At 35.3% G+C, this 25,780-nt stretch overlaps 2 protein-coding genes across 7 annotated transcripts in view; one reads left to right on the forward strand and one right to left on the reverse strand.

Annotated features, from left to right (window-relative positions):
* The window catches only part of Dscam3 (Down syndrome cell adhesion molecule 3), a 66,633-nt gene that overhangs the window by 14,558 nt on the left and 26,295 nt on the right, over positions 1-25,780 (forward strand). For 4 of the 6 annotated variants that reach the window (XM_070642128.1, XM_070642127.1, XM_070642126.1 and 1 more), the window contains 2 exons: positions 7,858-8,074; positions 17,190-17,491. In XM_070642128.1, coding sequence (XP_070498229.1) covers positions 7,858-8,074; positions 17,190-17,491 — 519 coding nt within the window. Of the gene's footprint in view, positions 1-5,677; positions 5,784-7,857; positions 8,075-15,792; positions 16,095-17,189; positions 17,492-25,780 lie in introns of those variants that run through there. The other 2 variants (XM_070642129.1, XM_070642132.1) reach the window with 2 other exon arrangements.
* LOC139091909 (collagen alpha-2(I) chain-like) lies at positions 4,639-5,420 on the reverse strand. The gene is made up of 2 exons (XM_070642157.1): positions 5,325-5,420; positions 4,639-5,193 (listed from the first exon to the last, which is right to left on the reverse strand). The coding sequence occupies exons 1-2, from the start codon at positions 5,370-5,372 to the stop codon at positions 4,669-4,671; spliced, it is 573 nt and encodes a 190-aa protein (XP_070498258.1). The 5' UTR covers positions 5,373-5,420; the 3' UTR covers positions 4,639-4,668.

Consider the following 25,780-nt stretch of genomic DNA (forward strand, 5'->3'; position numbering starts at 1 on the left):
TCTTTAAACACAAAAAATTATGATGAAGTTCTACTTCCATATACTTCATATTGTAAATAAACACAAAGTAACAATAAGACTATAAGAACTTTATATTTTACAATAAGGTACTTCAATACATGCCCGCATTTTTTGTTGTTTATGTATTCATGTGAAGTGAAATATGAGAGAGAATGTCGATGAGTTGTTTGACACTCAATAGGACTTTTTTTTTGTGTGTGGTTGAGGGGATAGAAGCTGTGGTGACATTGCATTGGACATTTTAAGCTGATTATTGGAAATAAATTGTGAATGCTTTTGCTGTTTTATTTGTTGATTGAATTTATTGATAGAATTTTTTGAAGCTTTATCATGACTAGACGTCTGATAGGCAAGACAATGATGTCTGGTCTTGGATGTTATTCAGCATAAAAGCCTATCTTTGTAGATTCAGAATACGTCTGGGAGCTCAAGAGCTTTGCAACGATGTAGCAAATTTTACTTTAAGAATAGGCTCAAAACAGTCGCATCGCAATGTAATTGGCTGTCTACTCTAATGTTTAGTCTTCAATGAGACGACAAACAGTCACCCAAGCGACTACACTACCAAGTGTGGTGCTCTGATATGATTCGACAAATTTTTGGATCTTAGAATTCAAAATTTGAAATCTAGATATGATTTTGAGTAATGTTATTGAGATGAAGTAAAGACACAGATCTTGAAGGCATACGGATTTGTAAGAAAAAACGGTAAATCTTACCTCAAGCATTACGGTTTCTAACTCAAGGTGAAGTTTTGAACTCTGTGGCCAGCCCACCTAAGTCTATTTTGAGTTATATTTTCTATATCTAAGTATTAGGGACAAGCCTGGGAGGCATACGGTGTTGAAATTGCCAAAAATCATACCTCAGTCCAGAATTACTTTAATTCAGGATCCATATTCAATTAAATCTGCCCTTAAGCTAGAGTCAAGTCTGACTGGGACTGGATTTTTGATGGAAATGGTCGAAAATCTGATTTAAGCCTAGCATGACTGTTCCTCATATCTAGATTCGGATGAATGATTAAATTCGGCCTTAAAGAGACAAGTCAGCTTGGGTACGCATTTTTAGTCATTTATATGTTGAGAACCTTATTATTTCTAAGGTTCTAGGAAAGAAAATACACTTCACCACTACATAGCTCAAGTGGGACTCGAACCCACGTCCTACAATTTGCAATCACATGTTTCTACCAGTGAGCTACCAAGGGTTGTTAAGGAGTGTAACAAAAAGCACACTTAAACCTCATTTATCTATCCAGTGCTCATTATTCAGCTCTTATCGTTGTATCGGAGCAAACCATAAATCCAACATTCCAAGAATTTCATTTTCCGGAATTATTGTGTTCCTTACATAAAATATTCATAAGATGTCAGAATTCTGCATATTCACCCAGAGTTCTTACCCAGAATTCATGCTGTAAATTCATCACATCAACAACAAAACACTTCATAACTTTACAAAGAACTGCAGATTTTCAGCTATTGCCACAAAATCCACGAATAAAAAATTGATAAAAACAAAAAGATTTCCAATTTGATCCCCATTAAATCCATGAAAAAACCATTAACAAACAGCTTAGCTACATCCCCCTCTGACAAATTCATCTATTCGACACAATTTTCTCTTTGTAAGTATCCCACTTCAGTTTCTATGAGCGGAATGTACTTCAAATAATTGAAAACATAATTCAAAAAAAGAAGTCGCAAGAGTACAAAGTGACTGAGAGGCTGTAAGAGCATTAAAAAAAGGAAGGGAAAAAGAAAATAACAAAACAGTAAAAAGTTTACCGCATTCGAGCATTATATGAGTGTGTTGGAGACGGTAGGAAAAACAACAGCAACAAAAAGAGTCACTGAGCTGAGTAGCAAAAAGTAGACAAAAGGACTGGATGAAAATATATATATTTAAAGGTTCTTCGTGCTTCGATGGTGAAAAATTGATATTTTATTCATGTGAAGTGAACAAAAAAAAAAATTTTTTTTTTCAATGAATGAATGCCTTTACATCGCATCCAACACGTGTACTTAATTGTCGACCGCATTTTGTTAAGCACTAAAATACCTTTTGAATGCACAGTGTTGAGGAATCTTTGAATATCACGGTGTCTTTGGTGTGATGGAAGTGGTTTGGGGGATGGTTGGGATGTTTGGATGTTAGGGAGCTTGAGGGTTATCAATTCTGAGTCTTGGAGTCTTTTTAAGCTACCTTAAGCTTCACAATGCAACAAACCGCACTTTCCATAGTAAAAGTGGGTCCAAATCGGTCACCATAATGCCTTCATGGTGCCATCAGGACAACATCGTGTCTTTCCATTGAAAAGTTATCATTGCGGACCGAAAATTGTGCTGTTTGGCTACATTTGTCTCGAAAATTTGAAAAATTCATAAAAACACCTAAATTTACTTTCTCTACAGCAGTACTGGGCAACCTTTTATTATTTGCGTCACATAAAGGTCGAAAGGCTCGACTGAAAAAGCATACAGCATGCGATTCATGGCATTTCTTAGAATTTTGGCGGCACACTAGTACGCCCCAGCACACATGTTTTCCATCACTGCTGTAAAGCATAGCTGCAAGTTGACTCAACTCGATTTTTCCATCCAAAATTCTAGTCGACTGTTCTTCAACATTCCCGAGAAGCACAAATCAGTGAGTAGATCAAAAGTCTGGCACCAGGCCGGAGTGTCACTGTCGACGTGACACTGAACACGACTTGATGCCACATTCTGATTCGACTAACCAACCTGTGCTATTCAGCGTTACATAACACCTACACAAACCTCCAATCAGAATCATTCCACGAACAGAATGAAGCTTGAAAAGAATCTTGGAATGTAAACAATCTTTATCAAATATTTAACATGCATCTTGTCTTACGCTTTCGCACAATCTTGAATTGCTTGTCTCGTTTCATTTCTTAAATTTTTTCTCTTCCATTCTTTCCATTGTTATATCTCCGTATGATAACGAACCTGAAGGTATGAATGTAGTAGAGCAGAAGTAACATCAAGTACGAGTAGTTGATGATAAAACTTCAAGGTTTATAAAAGGCTCTTGATTTCATTCTTAATATAATGACTTAATTTTATGTGGAATACAGTTGTTGTTTATTTACTGAAGGTTATAATAGATGTGGCTGTTGTGAGGTGATTTTGAAATGGATGCTGTAGAGTTGAAGATTGAAAATGTTATAAGAGGATAATATTGTGTCCTTTTGTCTACTTTTGTCTTACTGTGATGAACTCCTTGTGTCATTCATGTGTTCTCCTTGTGTCATTCATGTGTCCTCCTTGTGCCCTCCTTGTGCCGTCCTTGTATCCTCATTGTTGTCGTCCTTGTGTCCTCCTTGTTGTCGTCCTTGTGTCGTCCTTGTTGTCTTCCTTGTTGTCGTCCTTGTGTCCTCCTTGTTGTCGTCCTTGTGTCCTCCTTGTTGTCGTCCTTGTGTCCTCCTTGTTGTCGTCCTTGTGTCCTCCTTGTTGTCGTCCTTGTGTCCTCCTTGTTGTCGTCCTTGTGTCCTCCTTGTGTCTTCCTTGTTGTCGTCGTTGTGTTGTTCTTGTGTCGTCCTTGTGTCCTCCTTGTTGTCGTCCTTGTGTCCTCCTTGTTGTCTTCCTTGTGTCTTCCTTGTGTCGTCCTTGTGTTGTCTTTGTGTCGTCCTTGTGTTCTTCTTCTGTAAGACTACATCTGTCTGTGACAGTTGCACTGACGCATACAAGCAAAGAACTATTCCTCATCCTAATCACCTTATCAGTCACCGCAACCCTCCCAATATTCACCAATAATTCAACTCATTATAAAATATCCAATTTTGAAACTAAATTAAAGCATATCCAATCAACTAATTTTGAAAATTTCTCAAATTCAATTTATATGCATTACATAATAATTGTCATATACTCATTACCATCCAATATGACACACCAAAATTAGGTCACATAAACAAATGAGCTATTTTTTGTGCTTAACAAAAATGCAATTTTGTGATTTTATTTTTTTCTGAATTTTTTTTTGCTTAAATTTGCCAACATAATAAAGTATCATAAAAATAAAAGGCACGTATTTTCCAGTTGATCATGCCAAGTCGTTATCGAGTGATTGTATTGAGTTAATCATGATTGACTGATTGAATGGATTTATTGAATTGGTCGTTGATTTTTTATTTGTGAGAATTTGTAAAATGGTCAGTGTTGTTCATTTGAATGTCTGGAGCAGGTTGGAGGTTTTGTACTTCAGAATGAGATCAAGTCTGACTCAGACTCAGGCAATATGGCCAGATAACAACACTGGGATAGCACATGACGTAGAAATGGCCAAAAATTCGATACCATGCCGACTTGACTCAAGCTTGAGACCGGATTGGATCGAATCTGGCCTGAGATCAGAATCAAGCTGCTCTGGTGCAGAATTTTTGGATATTTTCATGACTTGTGCTTTCCGCAGAGCTCGAAGTTGACTCGATTTTATATCGTCAAGCCCTAACAGGTAAAGAGAATGCTTTCATGGTATGCAAATACAACTACGGTACCTAAAAGCGGACTCATTGCCTGTTAGGGGAGTCGACCTAAGTCAACTTCAAGCCCTGCCTTCAACCTAGACCAATCCGCAATTCCAATCATCAATCACGATTATTTCAAAATCTTAATTCCTTTAAGCAGCAGCAAGTGTTGTCGTTGATCCGCCCTTTTTACCGCTTTTTGCTGCTTTCGTTGTTTTCTTTGATTTTGGCTTCTTTGATGTTTTTGGAGCTTTACTTGACTTCTTGCCTGGCTCTTGCTTTCCATTACCATTTGGAGGTACTTGACTTGTTGAATTTAAATTTGGAGCTGGTGGTGGTGGTCCATTTGGACGGCCAGGAAGTGAGGAGTTTCCAAGTTGTCCTAAACCAGGTGGACCCATGCCAGTGTGATTACCGAATGGCCCCATAATAGTGAAATTTCCAGGTGGACCCATTCCTGTGTGATTGCCGAATGGTCCCATGCCAGTGTGATTGCCGAGTGGACCCATGCCAGTGAAGTTGCCAGGTGGCCCCATACCAGGTGGACCCATGCCAGTGAAATTGCCAAATGGTCTCATACCACCAGTGGAATTGCCTGCGGGTCCGGCATTTGGTGATGAACCCAGTAGAGGTGGATTTACAGCAGCTGTTGTATTTAGAGTCTCCTGACCGAAGCACTAGAAATAAACAAAAAATCAGTTGCTAAGTCATTAAATTTCAAAAAGTTTTTCTAACAATTACACAAAAAATCTCAAATTTAATAATTTCATAATAGCTCATTAAAACCATGGAAACAGAAGAGACTTACGGTTACGAACAATCCCACAACGGCAATAATGCAAATTTTACGAATCATTATTATTATTTTATTATTTTTATTATAACTTCAATTGAGTTCCGAAACAATACTCATCAAATTTGAAAAATTTTCATTCTTTTTATATTAAAAAATTGAAAAATAATTTAATAGAATTATAATGGCAATAAGCACATTAGCAGCTTAATATTCTGTTAAAATCTCATTAGCAGAAAATTAAATTTAAAAAAAAATTGTCTGAAATTGACGATAATTTTATTTTTCCTCGATTTAATCCAAAATTAATTAACTTCCAAAACTCAATGAAAATATCCAACACACATAAATTGGAGGAGTTTACGCAAAACACATTTTGTGGCACCGGACATTGGATTTCCATCTAATTTCCTTTTCATCTCTTTATAATGAGTTATGAGATTTGTTTGGCTTGGAGCTGTTGGAACTAACAAAGTGAGTGTGGAGTGTATTCATTGTGGCATTCACATCGTTTTGCATCTTTTGTAGCAATTTTCTAGCTTCTTTGTGGATTATACTCGTTAGTAGTTATACTTTGGGAATGGAATTGGTTAGGGAAATTGGGGGATTAAGTTGCATTCGTTAGAGCGGAATGCATCAAAGATTTATGCACTTTTGAGCAGTTTAGTTTGAACTTCCGGGAATTTTGTTTCGAATTAGAGTTGCTTAGATCAATAGCAGAGGATAGCAGAGCTCGAAGTCGACTCACATTTTGCCTGTATTCGAGTAGACTTTTCCATACAATATCGAGCGTTGAGCAAAATCGTATTAGAAATATTCGAATATTTGCCCATCTCTACAATATGGATTTCAATTTCAAGCTCTGATCAATACAAATCTCGAATCTGCCTTATTTCATTAAAAAGATCCAAAAATTGACGATTTTTTTAAAAGTTTGCCATTTGAAAGCTTAGAAAATTACAAGACAATCAGATTAGCACATGCCAATTAATCAATGCTTGAGGGCTCAGTCATGCTCCCAATATTCTAGCATAGAGGCTGCGATTTAAACCGAATCTCAAAGTCATGTCACCACAGGGCTGGACTTTGATCTGCAACTAACCGATTTATATTCGGAAGAGCTGTCTTCGGGATCCGAACCACTTGCAATGGAAGGGTAGCTCAGCGACTAATATAGTGCATAGCATTGAGTATTGCGTACTGACAGTAGATAGACCTAACTTCAGATGTCATTTAGTGTAGGTTATGTATCGCAAGGTGTGTCGCGAAAAGAATGAGGAGTTGCCAAACACTGCGCCTAGGGGAACTTTAAATTTCCATGAGTAGGTATAATTTGGTTATGGGTATGTGAATGAGTAAGTGTATATCGAGAAACTGACTCCCGTTGATGAAGACAGTTCTATATTGACCCTTTTTTATCAATAAATTCATCCAAAATTTAAAAATTGACCTGATTCATCTCTTAAATATGTCAAAACTTCCTCTTCAATCTTCTATTTCCATCAACTTTTCAACTTTATCATCATCATCACATTATTCCATCGAGACAATATGCAATTGAAATTGACAATAAAAAAAAGCTTATTTAAATGCACAGTATTTGTATTTATGTCACCATCATCATTTCATGCGACTAATTTAGCTCGTTCAAAATGTTTATGCACACATATGTGAACATTTATCCAACCTATTTAGAAAATTTTTTCTATTCTTTTTCTGTACACATGCCAGCAGCATTTGATGAACAAATTATGATGTCTGATGATGTGCAATTTCAACATTGGAACTTTTTTTTATGCAAATTTTTGTGGCAAACGTGAATTCCTCGGAACTGACTGTTTTTTTAAGGGAAATTGAGAGATAATTGAGTAATTAATATTTTAGTCGTTGCCATTGAAGCCTTATTGCTGTTTAGTCATTATTGTTAGTAAGGAAAAAACGTGAGCGGGATGCCTTGAATACAAAATATAATCCTTAATTGAATTGAATTTCCGAGAATTTCTTATTGCCAATTTCGTTGTTGCTAATTTGTAGAAATTTTCTAGGTTGTTTGGAGCTTATTAAGTTGTAGTTTTGTGGGTTTTACGACAGAAATTCCAAGAAAACCTTTGTTATTTTATGCAAAGTGGATATATTAATTAGCTGATTTATTTGGAGGTGCAACGAAACAACACGGCACAGTATGGTATGGTTTAGTATGGTACAATGTCTACCGATCCTAACGACCCGAGTTCAATCCCTGAAAAAGTCTAGAAATTCAATTCCACCACCTAAATTCACTCAATTTCAAGCCTTCTTGAACATTTATCACAAAAATCTGAATTATGATAATCAACAAATTCTTGATAAATTAATTGAAATGATTAAAAGGCTTTTCGCGTAATTACAATAATTAATAGTTTGGTTCCGCTTTTCCCCATTCTTTTTGTGGCTTTCAACTCGAAATATATCAAATTTTCTGCTTATTTCGCGACAGAATTTTATGACACATTTTCATGAATAAATAATCCATTTCTCATTTTTTTTTTTGTTTTTTTGTCATCCACAGGATTTTATGAGATATGTTTAGCATCGATTCTTATTAGCGAACATTCACGACATAATGCCATTCAAATGCCATCCTTTGTTCAGGAGCCACCGTCACATGTTAGCTTTAGTAACAATACAGGTGTACATATTACGTGTTTGGCTCATGGAAATCCCATACCTATGATTACATGGCACACAAAGGATGGATCTATTGTAAATTCCGTGCCGGGATTAAGGTAAGATACAAAATATACTTTTTTGTGTTATGGTTAATGCAAAATGTCTTAATGATGTGCGGCAGAGTTGGTGGTTTCTTTGGATTGACAGTTATAGTTCCGTCATTGTTCCGTCACGGTTCCGGCATGGTTCCGTCATGGTTTCGTCATGGTTCCGTCATGGTTCCGTCACAGTTCCGTCATGGTTCCGTCACAGTTCCGTCATGGTTCCGTCACGGTTCCGTCATGGTTCCGTCATGGTTCCGTCATGGTTCCGTCACGGTTCCGTCATGGTTCCGTCATGGTTCCGTCATGGTTCCGTCATGGTTCCGTCATGGTTCCGTCATGGTTCCGTCATGGTTCCGTCATGGTTCCGATAAGTCTGAAAATTCGACCGTCATCGTTCCGCTCACTCCAGACCAGATTCGACCAGATTTAGCCTCAGACTAGAGTCAAGTTGATCTTGGTCCAGATTTCCGTCCATTTCTACTTCATCACTTCCAACAACTCTGCCAAAAACTACAAAGACTCTCAATTTGCAGCTTTTACTTACATTTGTTCACTTTTTTTCACTTATACACACCAAACTACAGAATATACATAAGAACATGCAAAGTTAAAAATATCTTCCAATTTTATCTCAACAAAAAGCACAGCACGAAAAGCTTACGTCTATAAATGAATGTACACTTTCCAAAAAAAAGGGAAGATTTTTAACATTATTACTAGGTTAGAGGTTAACCGATTTTAAACATATGATGTGGGTTCATTAAATAATACTTGACATGCACATTCATGCTCTTTATTTTTCCGGAGATGATTCTTAATGAAAAGTGAAATTTTAAGACCAAATGGAAATAATTTTTCCTTTTTAGCATCTACAGCTTGAAGAAGTGAGAGTTTTTGTTCTATATTTTGCTATGTGGGAAGTTCTTTCTTTACTTAATGCAATGTTTATCGCTATTCATTGTTTTGTTATTTTTAGACTATAAAAAGGAAAATTTTTGTGTTCATTACTTAAAAGTTGGTTGACAATTCATGGAAAATTACACAAATTTCAAGTAACCCTAACAGACAAATAGACAACTGTCAAGTAGCGTAGTGATCTTTCTGTAACATGAAAGTATGTTTTTTGCCTGCTCGAGATAACCCGGATAGCACAAGTCGGTCAATCGATCCAAACTCGAGTACAAGATGGCATTTCTTGGCATTTGCCAGATTCTATTCGATTTGTACTATTCGAGTAACTAGACATCCCTAGACATGCTAAGATCATACTCATAAACACGATGACATCCCTGTCACACCTGGAAGTTTTTTTTAAACCGATTCCTGTTAAAATGACCAATATAAATCTATCCTTGAACAAATATTAAGTGCAATCCCTGATGATATCCTCTCAGCAACAATAAATTCTAATGAAAATAAAGAAACAAACTTTCAATACTTCCACAGATTATTTACAAATCGAAGTCATCCTCCTTAATTTACTATCTATTTCAAACTAAATCCGAATCTCATGAGTAAAAGTTCAACGATGTCCATAAATAGTTGGAAGCAGTTTATATTGATAGAGTTTTAAGAAAAAATCCTGCAAAAAAAGTATGGAGACAGTAAAAGATTAATTTTTCCTGAGGGATTACTTCCATTGTTCCATAACTGCAACATTAGTTGAGTATTTTTTGTGAATTGTTAAGCTTCTTTATAGTCATTTCCACTTCTTTTACATCGGCTGAATGTTATTATGCTTTAAATCTTCGGAATTAAACTTTTTTGGAAGGGATTTGTACGGTTTTGATGCCCAGTGCATGGAGAGTGTGGAACTTTCCCGAATGGAACTGAAAATTCATCATCGACAGCCCTAAAAGCTCAATTTCTTCGTTGACATCATCCACAAACAGTCCCCCGCACTTCCATTTTAATCCTAGGCTTTTGTCTTGCATCATGTCCCCAAAAGGAATCAGCATTAAGCTCAGATTCCACATCCAAATCCCACAGTTTATCTATAAAAGTGTATAAAAATACAGCGCAACGGAAGTGGATGTGAACATTTCTACACTTTTTTTTTATAATCCCCAGCAACAGCATGAAGACCCAGTTGAACATAAATTCATAACAACTTCATGCATCGTTGACGTCGACAAGTATTTGAGTTAAGTGAACATCAACTTGAAACGAGATTTTTTTCAATTTATTTAAAATCTTTTTCCTTCAAAGTTGTTTCCCTCGTCTTGTAGTTTCCATCATCAATTTCATCTCCATCTCGTCATAATTCGCTCATCCATAAAAAAAAATTTGCATAATATTCCATTTCCGCTTGTACGGAATGTTCATATGACGACTGGGGGGAGTGAACAACTAGTATAGATGTGGTTACTTGTGATCGACGGTAGCGCATTTTCCATGCACAGAATAAAAATATATTACGGACAGAAAGAAAAACAGACTGACGGACAGACTGACGGACAGACTGACGGACAGACTGACGGACAGACTGACGGACAGACTGACGGACAGACTGACGGACAGACGGACAGACTGACGGACAGACTGACGGACAGACTGACGGACAGACTGACGGACAGACTGACGGACAGACTGACGGACAGACTGACGGACAGACTGACGGACAGATTGACGGACAGATTGACAGACTGACGGACAGACTGACGGACAGACTGACGGACAGACTGACGGACAGACTGACGGACGGACGGACGGACGGACTAACCCTTTCCCTTTGGGAAATTGCGCTAAAAAGTGGGAAATTTAGAATGCAATCATGATGATGGAAAAGATGTGAATGTACGAAAAAGCAGGATGTTTATGATAAAAATAGTTCTTTGCAAGTCAAGATAAAACTTATCAAAGTTTCTAAACAAAAGCAAGTAATTTTCGATGGAATAAAACTTTTGCAGTATAATTCTCAGCATGATGTCTGGAATTAATGTGGAAATTTATTTGGGGAGGAAACGGCATTGTGTTTATTTTTATTGGATTTTTTTGGGGCAATTGGAAGGGGAGTTTGGTTTGGTTTGTTGTGATTCTTCAGATGTAAAGCTTAAAGAGGGGAAAAATGGAACTTATGAATGCAAATATCATGATATTTGGACATTATCGGACTAAGGCTTCGTGAGCATAGTAAGCAAAAAAGCAGCGGTGGCGAAGAGGTTAGAGTATCAGCCTGCCAATTCTAACGAGCCGAGTTCAATCCCAGGGAAAATCTGGTTGAATTTGGGTCCTTTTTCGCAGTTCTAGTCATGTTTACTCGATTTGGTTTGTTATGTCGCATTTGTCGACTCTGGAACATGCAACTGTGCAGATTTAGGAATCTATCTGTCTTCAAAAAGATAAGAAATAAAGCTTAGTGATGTCGATCACACCATATTTGGAGTAGGATTTTCGTATTCTTGTTTTCGACAAGTTCTCCAGATTGACATCAAGACTGAGACCGAAATCGCGAGACTATTAGGCAATTTCTGAAAGTTTTGATACTTCAAACACGACAAATCTCTATATCGAGACCTAAAAGTACCAATTCAGCTCAAATCTCATACATCTATTCCATAAATTCCATAAAGCATCCCAAAATTCTAGACCTTATATAATCCCCAAAACTACAATAATTCAATCCCAAATTAATCCATTTCAAATCTTCATGATAAGTGCAAAACTTAATATATCCAGTAATGATAATCATTATCCCTAAAAGAGCCTAAAAGTCACAAAAAGCACTAAAAAATCTCCCATCTCATAAGAGAAAGTTTGAATTACTTAAGTATTCAATCCTCATCGAGCATTCAGCAGTAAAAATCATTAAACGTGCCTCAAAAAATGTCAGTTCATTAAAATGGAATTCCCTTTAAGCTATAAAATACAAAAGTATTTTTTTTTAGAATTTTGTTACATGAGTTGTGACAGCCAAACCTCCATCGGTTGTATCGTTTAGAGGATTCATGTATTTTTTAACACCACAAAATACTCTTATCCTCATGGCTTTCCACATTCACTCAGTTTTTTTGTTCCTTTCTTTTATTTTAATAATGTATGATATGGAAATTCAATATTCCAAAAGTCATGCTGGCACGAAAGTGACATCGTGTTTCATCCTCAATAATTTTTATTTCTTGCTTTTTTGGCATAATAAATACTAAAAAAACCGCCTTAACATGAATTTTTAGGCATACTTTATGAGAAAGAGAGGAGCTTAGAGCTTTACTTTGACTGATTGAATGGCTGACTGGTTAATTGGTTGGCTGACTTGTGGGTTGTCTGGCTGGCTGACTGGCGGGCAGACTAGCTGATTTGTTGTATGGCCGGCTGAATTACTGGCTGACTTGCTGTCTAATTGGCTAACTGGCTGACTGGCTGGATAATTGGCCGACTGACTGACTGGCTGACTGATTGTCTGGCTGGCTGACTAAAGGGTTGGTTAGTTGGCCAGTTGACTGACTGTTTGACTGGCTGATTGGATGACTGGCAACTGACTGGCAACTGACTGGCAATTGACTGGCAATTGACTGGCAACTGACTGGCAGCTGAGTAGCAACTGACTGGCAACTGACTGGCAATTGACTGGCAATTGACTGGCAACTGACTGGCAACTGACTGGCAACTGACTGGCAACTGACTGACAACTGACTGACAACTGACTGGCAACTGACTGGGAAATAGGATGACTGGCTGACTTTTAGGAATTAGCTCCGTAACATCAAGTTACTGGCTTATCGATTGGTCTGGTACCCGAGTGGACAAAAATACGTTAGAACTAGAAATCAACTGGACATTAACTTGCCATTGACTAGTCAATGATGATGTCTAGATCTACAAAAAATGCGCTTAATACCCTCGATTAACATCAAGGACATTCATCCTTTCTATTTTTTTGATAAAAAATTGTCATTTTATATCTGTTGTATGTATTTGAATTTTTTGAAGAGTAAGAAGAATGTTTTTTAATGGCTCAATGCTCATGCCTCTAAGCATGATACTCATATGAATATATCATAACGATGGGGGATGTAACAACATATCTTCGTATGCCTCACCATTCATAACTTCTTCTTCTTCTTACGTTAGGCTTACAACATATTCTTTATCTTCTTCTTATGTATTGTGATGTATCAAAAGTCAGTAACCATAAAAAAATATTTTTTTTTTATTCTTTTTATTAAACATTTTAATATGTGGATGTAGACATCTTTTTTTTTGTTGCTGGTGCTTTCCTTGCCTTTCAGTTATTTCTTGGAAATCTTTTAAAAGGTTTTTGCACTGGTGATTGTCAATGATAAAGGCGCTGTTCTATGTTTTAATGCTGAGTTATATGTAAGCTGCTTATGTTTAGGATGATTATTTTGGATTATGCATGTTATAAGTGCATTTATACTGGTCTTGAGAGATACTTACTTATCCTTACTTACTTACTCACTTCACTAGTCATGCAGATCAATACCGATAATCCTTGACCTGTCTTAGACGTTTCCTAAAGCAGACTCTATCGCTGGCTTTCGTCTGCATATTGCCGATCCCAAATGCAATCCTTTCTAAAAGATAAAGAATTAAATTTGAAGAATATAGACCTAAAATATCATATAAAGATAGGGTGGCCAGAGGATTTGACAAAATATCGAGACATTTTTGGAAAAAATCGGGACATTTTGAAGCTTTGTCGGGACACAGCAGCAAGGCTGAGAAGTACAGCAGCGTCCCGGCAAAAATAAAGCAGATGGCCGCCCTATATAAAGATTGAGATGCTTACTAGTTGCAATGAATAGAAGCAACTCGATGGAGAAGTCGGCTTCCAATGAAGATGATGACGATTTTGTCCCAATGTATGTAATGTCCCACAATTTGTGTTACCAATGACACAAACCGAGTTGGATTGACAAGAACAACAAAATAGCACCCGAATTTCAACTAAGCTTTCCCAAGGACCAATCTCGGTACCTCAAAGTTGACTGCTCGACTTTCTAACCAACTTGACCATTGCCGCAACTCAAAATCCAAATTCCTAAAGTTCATTCAACTTAAAATGAGTTGGATCGATACCAATATCTTCAGATATATCGCAAAAAGTACAGCACCACATCATTACGTCAGTAGCATTGCAATCATCATCAAGTATTACTAGATAAATATTCAAAAAAATAAATTGAAGGCACTTGAAGACACAAGGACAATTTCAAGACGATAACCATCACTTTCGTTAAGGACACGCTCATAAAAAGGAAGAAATAAACGTGAGGGGCCTTTTTTTATTCGTCTAAATGATGACATTCACTGAATTGAGTGGATGCTTTTATGTGATTTGATGTGACATGAAGGATTGTGGACTTTTTTTTATTTCCCATGGGTATATATATATATTTGAGGATTTATGACATATTTTATAATGATAATATGCATACTGAAAAAAGGAAAAATTATGGAACCTATTTGTGAAAAGCCTTTATGCTTAATATTATTGGCTGTTGAAGATATTCCTTCCATTCAATGCCCATGAGGGTACAGGAGATTCATACTATATTTATTTTTATGAATATGTTTTATAGCCAAAAAATTTTTGTTATTTGGATTTTAATTAAGCTATTTGATATTGTATGTGGATTTACATGTTATTTGTGTCCATTTTGGGTCTCTTTTTTTGAGGACATCAAACTCATGTAAGCCTTAGAGAATTTCATGGGATTTTTTGGCATGTAGTAAAAAAGTTTTTGTTTGTTTACTTCTTGTAAGATGGTAATAAGATGTTAGTCAAGCAAGGTAAATGTATGCTTAAGACTTGATTTACGATACAGTTGTTGTAAGTTGAGGGCTGGTTGGTTTTGATGAATTTTGTTTTAAATGTTATGCATTGTAGCGTTGTTGTGCGTCACATAATTGTTTTCTCCGCGCAACTGTATCGCGAGTTACAATGGTTTGGTGTCATATAAAGGAATTCTCTTTACAACTGTTGTGCGCCACTTTAAAAATCATTTGAAAAACGGTTGTGTGTCATATAAAGGCATTGTTTACAAAACTGATGAGCGACAACAAAAACATTCTTAGCACTACTGTTGCAACTACAAAAATTTTGTCTGTGCAACTGTTGTATAATGCAAAAGGTTAAAATTTGCACTACTGTTTCATGTCATTAGTCGTTGTGACATCTAACGTTGTGCGTTAGAATCCGCACAACTGTTGTGCACCACACAAAAGTACTCCCTAGCTTTCAAACTAAATTCCTCCTTCAAAATCAAGTTAAATCATCAAAAATCACTTTCAGTTTCCTTCATCATCACTCTTAATAAATTTATAATTTTCAAAAACTTTCCTCAATTATCTCACAACATCCACAAACATTTGATTAATTTCCATCTGAAAATCTCATCATCCAAATGAAAATGAAAAAGAAACGAAAATTTCTTATCTCAAAAACAAAGTAAACATGTGAAAAGTAAAACAAAAACTGAAAATTGAATCATGTCAAAAGTTTTCATTTTCATGCCAAACTTTCTCTCAAGGTTGCTCGAAAATAGTTCTTTTGGCCGGTTAAGTACGAAAAAAGTAATTTCTGTGTGGATGGGAAAAAAAGAATTAGATTTGGAATATAAAAGAGAAAGTTTGCATCCAAAATGTATTAAACACACGCACATCTATTAAGACACAACATCTCATGAGCATATCCTACAAATAAATTTCATTTTCCTTATTTTTTTGGATAATCCAATTTACAATTTATTTTTTTTCTCAATTAACAGGCAAATTCAAGGCAATGGAACCCTTCACTTTCCATCATTCTCATCACAATTCTTTCGATCAGACGTTCATGATCAAGTGTATAGATGTCAAGCATCCAATCATGCCGGAACAATAATTAGTCGAAATATTCATGTTCGTGCAATCATTCATCAGTCTTATGATGTTAAAGTCGATGGACATGAAGTATATCTCAACAATATTGCCTTCCTCAAGTGCATCGTATCGAGTCATATGAGAGAGTTTGTTGAAATCACGTCATGGTATCGAGGAGAAGAGCTTTTGACTGACAATAGTGATATTAGTAAGTATATGTGAGCAATCTTATTAATTGGCATATTTTACCCCGAGAAATGTTGTTGAATGAGAATGTATGGATGAAGAATATTCTGATTTTATATGAGAATATAGACAATTATTGTTTGTATCTTTGAATTCATGGTGAAAATTCGATATTTGCTGAAAATTGAGGTTTTAACATGATTAATTTGAGTTCCGTGCTTATTGTGACGAATTTGATTTTGGGTTGTGATAATGAATTTAAAACACCAGTCAGGGTGTTTTTAGGGTTTCTTCATATTGTGTAGTCAATGCGGTTCTCTAGCAACTACATTGTGTTGGCTTAGGTTGGGAATTTTTGGTTTTTTGTTGTGGATTTTGAGTATATTGGACACTGGGGCCGGTTTCTCTGTATACATCTACTCTTACACCTATTCTTACACACATCCCTACACCTTTTTCTAAACCTACACCAGATCTTACACCTACCTCTTCACCAACTTCTACACCAGCCCCTATATCAGCCCATACACCTTTCCCTACACCTATCCTGAAATTTCAATCTACGATTTTTTCAATGCAATTTTTTTGATTTACAATCGTACGATTTTAATTGTAATTATTCAACTTAAATCATCAAAAATCACTTTCATTTTCCTATCATCACTCATAATAACTTTATAATTTCCAAAAACTTTCCTCAATTATCTCACAACATCCACAAACATTTGATTAATTTCCATCTGAAAATCTCATCATCCAAATGTAAAAAGGAACGAAAAATTTCTTATCTCAAAAACAAAGTAAACATGTGAAAAAGTAAAACAAAAACTGAAAATTGAATCATGTCAAAAGTTTTCGTTTTCATGCCAAACTTTCTCTCAAGGTTGCTCGGAACTAGTTCTTTTGGCCTGTTAAGTAAGAAAAAGTAATTTCAGTGTGGATAGGAAAAAAAGAATTAGATTTGGAAAATAAAAGAGAAAGTTTGCATCCAAAATGTACAAAACACACGCACATCTATTAAGACACAACATTTCATGAGCATATCCTACAAATAAATTTCATTTTCCTTATTTTTTTGGATAATCCAATTTACAATTTCTTTTTTCTCAATTAACAGGCAAATTCAAGGCAATGGAACCCTTCATTTTCCATCATTCTCATCACAATTCTTTCGATCAGACGTTCATGATCAAGTGTATAGATGTCAAGCATCCAATCATGCTGGAACAATAATTAGTCGAAATATTCATGTTCGTGCAATCATTCATCAGTCTTATGATGTTAAAGTCGATGGACATGAAGTATATCTCAACAATATTGCCTTCCTCAAGTGCATCGTATCGAGTCATATGAGAGAGTTTGTTGAAATCACGTCATGGTATCGAGGAGAAGAGCTTTTGACTGACAATAGTGATATTAGTAAGTATATGTGAGCAATCTTATTAATTGGCATATTTTATCATGTTGTTGAATGAGAATGTATGGATGAAGAATATTCTGATTTTGGATGGGAATATTGACAATTGGTGTTTGTATCTTTGGATGATGAAAAAGGATTTCATATTTGCCAAAATTGAGTTTTTAACATGATTAATTTGAGTTTCATGCTATTTGTGACGAATTTCATTTTGGGATGTGATAATGAGTTTAAAACACCAGAGGCTGTTTTTAGGGTTTCTTCAAATTGTGTAGTCAATGCGGTTCTTTAGACATTTGTGTTCAGGTTAGGAATTTTTCGTTTTTTGTTGTGGATTCTGAGTATCTTGGAGTCGGTTTCTCTGTATCTTACTCCTATTCTTACACATATCCCTACACCTATTCATTCCTAAACCTACACCAGACTCTACACCTATCTCTACAATCACTAACCTCTACACCCACTCTTACACCAACATCTTCAACTACACTTCCCTCTGCATCTGCCTACATTTACACCTACATTACTCCTAGACCTACCTGTATTCCTTCCCTAAACTTACCCTTACTCCTATCCTTACATCTACCTTTACACCTACTCGTGCACTTCCATTTGGTACATAAGTTGTTTACCTTTGGTAATATGCGAACTGGGTATCGAAAGCAATTGATATGATAAAGTACTATATAACATAATGGAATAGCGTAATGGTATCTAATATGGGAAAGTGTAATAATTGTATCAGAGCCTGATCTACCGTAATTTTACTTGGTCTATGTATCAAGTTTGACGGTTGCATGGTGTCCACAAATTACCAAAATCAATCTGGGCCAGCCATTTTGAATCGATTAACCAAAGCATACATCTTCATGTTGCTCAGACTAATTACAATCAAGCCTTTTATTAATATGTGCCTCATTATTACAAAATTTCATGACTTCCCCATAAATACCGCAAATTAAAACTTTTAATTAACTATATTCAAATTTATTCTTAAAAGCCATAAATTACCCCAAAAGCCACAAATTAAAATTATCAGCCATTTTCTCAAAGTTTCAGTCCATAAAACAGCCATTTATGAAATTACAAGTTCTGTAGCTATTTTTTTCTAGGCTTTTCATTAAACATGCTCTCATATTTGTCAGTTATTAATATTAAGTATGTGGTTTAATAACATTAATGCATTCCATTTGGGGTATAAATCGTCAGATGTGAGCAAGAACCGAGTAGAAGATCTGAATATTAAAATTATGAATCTTTTTTATTCCATTTTATAGTGGAAAATAAATTGGGTACGAATGATTGTCTACATGAATGAATGAGCCTTGTTTGTTTAATAATGTATAAAAAAAAAAGAGATGAAAAATAATTAAAAGTGAGGCGATATCGTAAAATTAATGTTATTGGTTTGCCTATGCAATAAATTTTCAAAAAATTACCCAATTTATGGGAATCAGGCTTCATATACAATGTTTTTTTCATACAATGTTATGTATGTACATAATGAGAAAGGAAATGTATTAAATAGAGGCACATTAGTGGGGAAATGCGTGGGAAAAAAAATCGATTGGATGCAGGGAGTGGTGATGAATTGAGCGCATTTGATATGATGAAATTGGGGTAAATGTTGTTTAAAGTTGTTCAGTATTGCTCAGTGTTGCTTAGAGTTACTCAGTTTTGCTCAGTGTCGCTCAGTATTGATCAATGTTGTTCATTATTGCTCAGTGTGTTCAGTGTTGCTCAGTTTGACTCAGTGTTTCAGTGCGACTGAGTGTTGTTCAGTTTTGCTCAGTATTGCTCAGTGTTGCTCAGTATTGCTCAGTGTGACTAAATTTTGCTCAAATTTACTCAGTAATGTTCAGTTTTGTACAGATTTGCTTAGTGCTATATAACGGTGCTCAGATTTGCTCAGTAATGCTAGAATTTGTTCACTTTTGCAGTTAAGTTTGACTCAGAATTTCTTTTGCTGCTTAGATTAACTCAATTTTGCCCAGTTTTTCTCAAAATTGCCCAATATTGTTTGGATCTACACAAATTTTAGTAGATTTGCTTAGAGTTGCTTAGTTGCATTCAATTTTACTCACTGTTACTTAGTTTTTATTAGTGTTGCTCAAAGTTGCTCAATTTCAATACAATTGACTGAAATTTGCTAACTTTTGATTATATTAGCTAACTTTTAATAAGTTTGAGTCTGATTTGTTCAGTGTTGCTCAGATTTGTTCAGTGTTGCTCACTTGAGTTTGAATTCACTTAACTTTGCTAATTTTTGCTCCATTTTGTTGCAATTTACCAACATTGTCATAACCAAATCAATAAAATGTTCAATTAGCAACAATTTTTTTCACCAAACCCTTACAAATTCTGCTCAAAAAATCAAAGCTATTTATATTTTTTAATGATATATTTTTTTCTATAAATCACAATTTGATTTTTCTTTGAACTTTCAATTTTGTATTTTTCAATTTTCAATTTTTGCATCAAAATTTCTACGAAGAAAATTATTCAAAAATGCTGTTCAAATTGCTTTAAATGGCAATCATCAATTTCATCATTATCAAGAATAATAAATCATTCAATCATGTTATTTATATCATGAATAATTATTTCAATTAATAATAAATTCAATGTCCATACTTAAATATTCCACAATCTAAAAGAGAAATCTATAAAAGTCAGCAATTACAAAAGAATAAAAAGCCTTAAGTCCTCAACACCATAAGATGAAAATTATGTGTAGGCAGCATCTAACAATAAAATTCGATTTTTTTCTTTCTTCATCAGAATATTGTTAACAATTGCTGATAAAAATGAGAGAAGAAAGAAGAAAATGCCAATTATATTTCCACACAATAATAAAAATAAGTTTTCCTTTTATATATTGATAAATTATTATGAGGTCTTTCCATGTTTTCTTCTGTTATGTGCTGTAATTTATTAGAGAATATTGCGCGAAACTTTCTGAATAATGAAATGTTCCTTGTTATTTTCGATCTACAACAGTGGTGGGCAATCTGTGAGATGCGGGGCACTGGTATGCAGTTAGGAAGGTCATGAACCATACGAAATGTACGGTTTTGGTCGAGGCTTATCACTAAAATGTGCAGCGGAACCCTAAAGTTCCGTCAATGTGCAGCGGAACCCTAGAGTTCCGTCAATGTGCAGCGGAACCCTAGAGTTCCGTCAATGTTCAGCGGAACCCTAGAGTTCCGTCAATGTGCAGCGGAACCCTAGAGTTCTGTCAACTATCCCATGAAACTACACAGTGTACGGTTTCGGTCTAGGTTTATTACAAAATTCTTCCGCGGCACCCAGGTTGTCCACCACTGATCTACAACAATGTAAGGCTAAAAAATATTGTTTTCTTTTATTATTGTGAATGTCTGCCTTTAGTGAACTTCACAATAAATATATAAAAACCAAACAATGGAGCACCCAGCAGCACAATTGGTGGATGCTAAAGAGCACGAGGAAATATATATAAATTTTTTATTACATCATGAATAATATTGAAGGATTAGAAATTGAAGTTGAGCAGCTTTTTTTTTTATTTGTTGATTTATTTATACGATTTGATTCTGTTTGATTTGATCTTTATGCATTGATTGTTATTGCGTCATTAAAGATTTAGATTTCTTTTCACATCATTAGGGGGAGATGGTGGAAATTGGGGATGTTAATTGGGTGTGGCTGATTAGTTGTTAATTTTGGATAATTTGTGCAATTTTTTGCTTATTTTATAATTTTTTGCATCATTTTATAATTTTTTGCATCATTTTATAATTTTTTGCATCATTTTATAATTTTTTGCATCATTTTATAATTTTTTTGCATCATTTTATTTTTGCATCTTTATAATTTTGCATCAAATATTTTGCATCATTTTAATTTTTGCATCATTTTTAATTTTTTGCATTTTTTAATGTTTAGCATCATTTTTAATTTTTTTGCATCATTTTTAATTTTTTTGCATCTAACTTTTGCATCACTTAATAATTTTTTGCATCATTTTTAATTTTTTTGCATCAATTTTTGCATCCTTAATTTCTACTTTTACTTCCTTTAGCTAATTTATATTCATAAAAATCCATAATTCGTCTGTTCTATCAGCACAATATAGCTCAATATTTGAATAATCCTTAAAATAATAAAATAATACAAATAATTTGCATCGCACCTGACAGATTTCAATATTTTTCCCAAAATACTTCCAACCCTTTCCCCATCAACCCTATGGAAATATTCAGCACTCTATAATAAATGTAGACATACTCTCGATGTAATTCCTATGCAAATTTTCCATTCTGTTAACATTTTTTTTTATATCAACATTTACATGATCTTTAAGCTTATTTTATGTAACCATTTTAATCCATTCATTCTGTGGGATATGACCTAAAATAATATTTAAATAATGTAGTAACAAAAAGTTTTCTTTTGTTATGTCATGTTATGAAACCTTTTCTGCTACGTAACATAAATATGCCATTGGAATTTGTCTTCTTATTACCAAAAAGCGAGACTTTTTTTTCTGCACATTCATCGAAAATCTATTAAAAAAAGCTTGATTTTAGAAACGCCCAAATGTGAGGCTTGATAAAAATACGAAAGAAAAACCCACCCAAGCACTTAACAGATTTTACTGTAATCCGCCTCTGTCAGTTAGTCGTGAAGAAGATATTAAGACATCGAAAAAAATAAGAAAGTTGAATTTGGATCGACCTTTAAGTGTTTGAGTATTTAAGTGTTTGTTTTTATTTGGGCAAAACTTTTGTAAATAATTGTTGATGAAACTGAAAATTGGAGTGGAAGGTTGGCTAAGGTCATAGATGTCTATATCAATATATGATCAGCAATTGAAATACAATTTTATGACTTTTGTCTAAAAATACACTTGAAAAGCCTTCAGATATTCAGAGTATTGGGATCATGAACGGCATAGGGATTCAGTCATCCTGGGAGGCACAGTAATCATTCAATTCTGAGAAGCACACGATTCAGTAAATCTTTTGAAGACGCAACTCAGAAGCCTGGATTCAAGTGGGTAACGAGGTTTGTTTCAGGGTATGTCCTTCCAGCTGCACTAGGTCGTTTCATGGCTAATAATTGTTGATAAAGTGATGGATCGTAAAACCTCTGCATTCAGAAGAGTTACAGCTCATAAAGGGATCAGAATCGCTTTCTTGACACTTTTGTTTATAAGGCTCCAACAGCTGCGGAATCGCGTTTCTGGTACATATGGTTCGAAAAAGTACAATAAAGTGTTTAGAACTCTCCTAGCCGAGTCTCGAACCCATGACCGCAGGGTCAGTATTACAATAATTATGTACCAAACTCTAAACCATTCCGCCACCGAACCACTTCGACTAACTTGAGTTAAACTTGGCTATACGTAAATCATATATCTTTAATCTCTTTATTCAATAGAAATTTTTTTCTTTAATTCTGTCATCAAAAGCGATCAAAACTTCTTGATCCAATAAACGTCTAACCAATCTTCTAATGACATTCAACTTCTTTCAATAGTTTGGACTCTGAAAAACTTTATTTTAATGATCCAATAAATCAAAAATCATTTCAATTGACTTGAATAATCAAAGCTTACATCCTCTCCAGAAGCTCCAACTTGTTTAAAACTTTTAAGCTTCTTATATAGTTTTTTAAGTAAACCACTGACAGTTGGATTCATATCTTCCCACTTCATGATAATAATAATCATAATAAATTTATGAAAATGGAGAAAAATGTAAGGAAAAAAAAAAACGGAGGAAGTCGAGTCGAGAGGGAAAAAAGAAAATTCAGTAGAGCATGAACTGAATCATCTTTCCAACAACACACACTAATGCTAATATATGTCTAGTTCAGGCATTATGGTAAGTGAATATATGAAAAAATATACGAATATGGAAGTTAGAGGATGAGGAAAAAATAAAATAAAATGAAAGTGAAGGAAAAAGATTGTTTAACTCATCGTATGAACTTCCATAATCAGTACATTTTGACAGATAGGCACTTACCATATATGCCTGAAACTAGACTATACATGAGCAGTGAGAGAGATGTTGATGGAATAGAAAATATAAGAAAATGCTCTACTGAATTTTCTTTTTACGGCTAAGAAGCTACGACTGCAGCATCCATTTTTCAACTACATGTTCTTTCCATGTTGCCAGCCACATTTATTATGAGTATTATTAGCATGAAGTGGGAAGATATGAATCCAACTGTCAGTGGTTTACTTAAAAAACTATATAATAAGCTTAAAAGTTTTAAACAAGTTGGAGCTTCTGGAGAGGATGTAAGCTTTGATTATTCAAGTCAATTGAAATGATTTTTGATTTATTGGATCATTAAAATAAAGTTTTTCAACGTCCAAACTATTGAAAGAAGTTCAAGTCATTAGAAGATTGGTTAGACGTTTATTGGATCAAGAAGTTTTGATCGCTTTTGATGACAGAATTAAAGAAAAAAATTTCTATTGAATAAAGAGATTAAAGATATATGATTTACGTATAGCCAAGTTTAACTAAGTTAGTCGAAATGGCTCGGTGGCGGAATGGTGTATTACTTTGGTACATAATTATTGCAAAACCGATCCAGCGGTCATGGGTTCGAGACTCGGCTGGAGAGCGTTTTTTACTTGTCCTTTTTCGAATCATTTGAGTGGAAACGCGACTCACAGCCTCTGTTTGTAGGCTAGAGACATTAAGCTGATAATAGCGCCATCAAATAAATCGTTCCAGCAATCATTAGCTGTGAAACGCCCTAGTGCAGACCTGAATCTCAATGTTCTCAATAGAGAACAACCCAAGCAGACTTCACAGTTAAAAACAAAGACTAAAGAGATTATATGCAATTGAATCGAGTCACGCTCTGCTGTCAGGTCTACTACCTCCTATGCCTAGTCAATCAGTCTAAAAATACTTCCATTCTAGCCAATAATGCATCAATTACAAACAAAACTCAATGAAGCTACAAAGGCGGTTTTACACAATTTTTACATAAAAAGTCCAGAAATAGTAACAATGTCAAACAGTGTGTAGGTAAAGATTCTTAACATAGCAGCCAATGTATTTCATCCACTCCAAACATTTGCTAATTAATGCCTCAAAATATTACAGCAGCAGCACTGCCAGACCATTAAAATCATTTCACAATAACGTCCTAGCCATCAATCAGTCAAAAATCTCAAAAATTATTTCAAAAATGCCATAACAGAGAAAATTCATTCACAAAAAGCCCCTCGACATGCATCAACAATTCAATTATCATTCAAAGGCATATATCCAATAAATGGATGGAGATGAAACAGCTATCTACTGAAGAGCTTTTACTCTCTCTCACATACATAGTCATCACATACTGCGAAAACGATTCATTCACTATTATGATTTATTATGTGATGGATAATCTCTATTTCCTTCATTCAGCTATTTTAACCCCTCCTGCGTCTCGCTCTATACATTCACAATATTGTGTGTAACATCTCATTTTAGCATTATTCAACTCCCATATATTCGATATTTTTATGATACAGAGTTTGTATGGTAGTGCCGAACCCAACTGTGTTTGTTGTCTTCGGCTATCGATATTCAATTGCGGTCATTGTCTTCGGCTGCCGGTGTTCAACTTCGGTCATTGTCTTCGGCTGCTGGTGTTCAAATTCGATCATTGTCTTCGGCTGCCGGTGTTCAACTTCGGTCGTTGTCTTCGGCTGCCGATGTTCAACTTCGGTTGTTGTCTTCGGCTGCCGGTGTTCAACTTTGATCGTTATCTTCGGCTTCCGGTATTCAACTTCGGTTGTTGTCTTGGGCTTCCGGTGTTTAACTTCGGTCGTTGTCTTCGGCTGCTGGATTTCAACTTCGGCCGTTGTCTTTGGCTTCCGGTGTTCAACTTCGGTCGTTATCTTCGGCTTTTGGTGTTCAACTTCGGTCTTTGTCTTCGGCTTCGGTGCTCGGTCGTACCTTCGGCTGCCGGTGTTCAACTTCGGTCGTTGTCTTCGGCTGCCGATGTTCAACTTCGGTTGTTGTCTTCGGCTGCCGGTGTTCAACTTTGATCGTTATCTTCGGCTTTTGGTGTTCAACTTCGGTCTTTGTCTTCGGCTTCGGTCGTTGTCTTCGGCTTCCGGTATTCAACTTCGGTTGTTGTCTTGGGCTTCCGGTGTTTAACTTCGGTCGTTGTCTTCGGCTGCTGGATTTCAACTTCGGCCGTTATCTTTCTTTTCCCAACTCTGTCATGATGCCTCTTATTTTCAGCAAAGCTTTGCTTTCTTTTTTTTTTGGTTGAGAATTCAT

The sequence above is a fragment of the Chironomus tepperi genome, unplaced genomic scaffold (genome assembly GCF_022539635.2).
Source record: "Chironomus tepperi strain 1889 unplaced genomic scaffold, CSIRO-AGI_Ctep_v1 contig_262, whole genome shotgun sequence".
Classification (NCBI taxonomy): Eukaryota; Metazoa; Arthropoda; class Insecta; order Diptera; family Chironomidae; genus Chironomus; species Chironomus tepperi.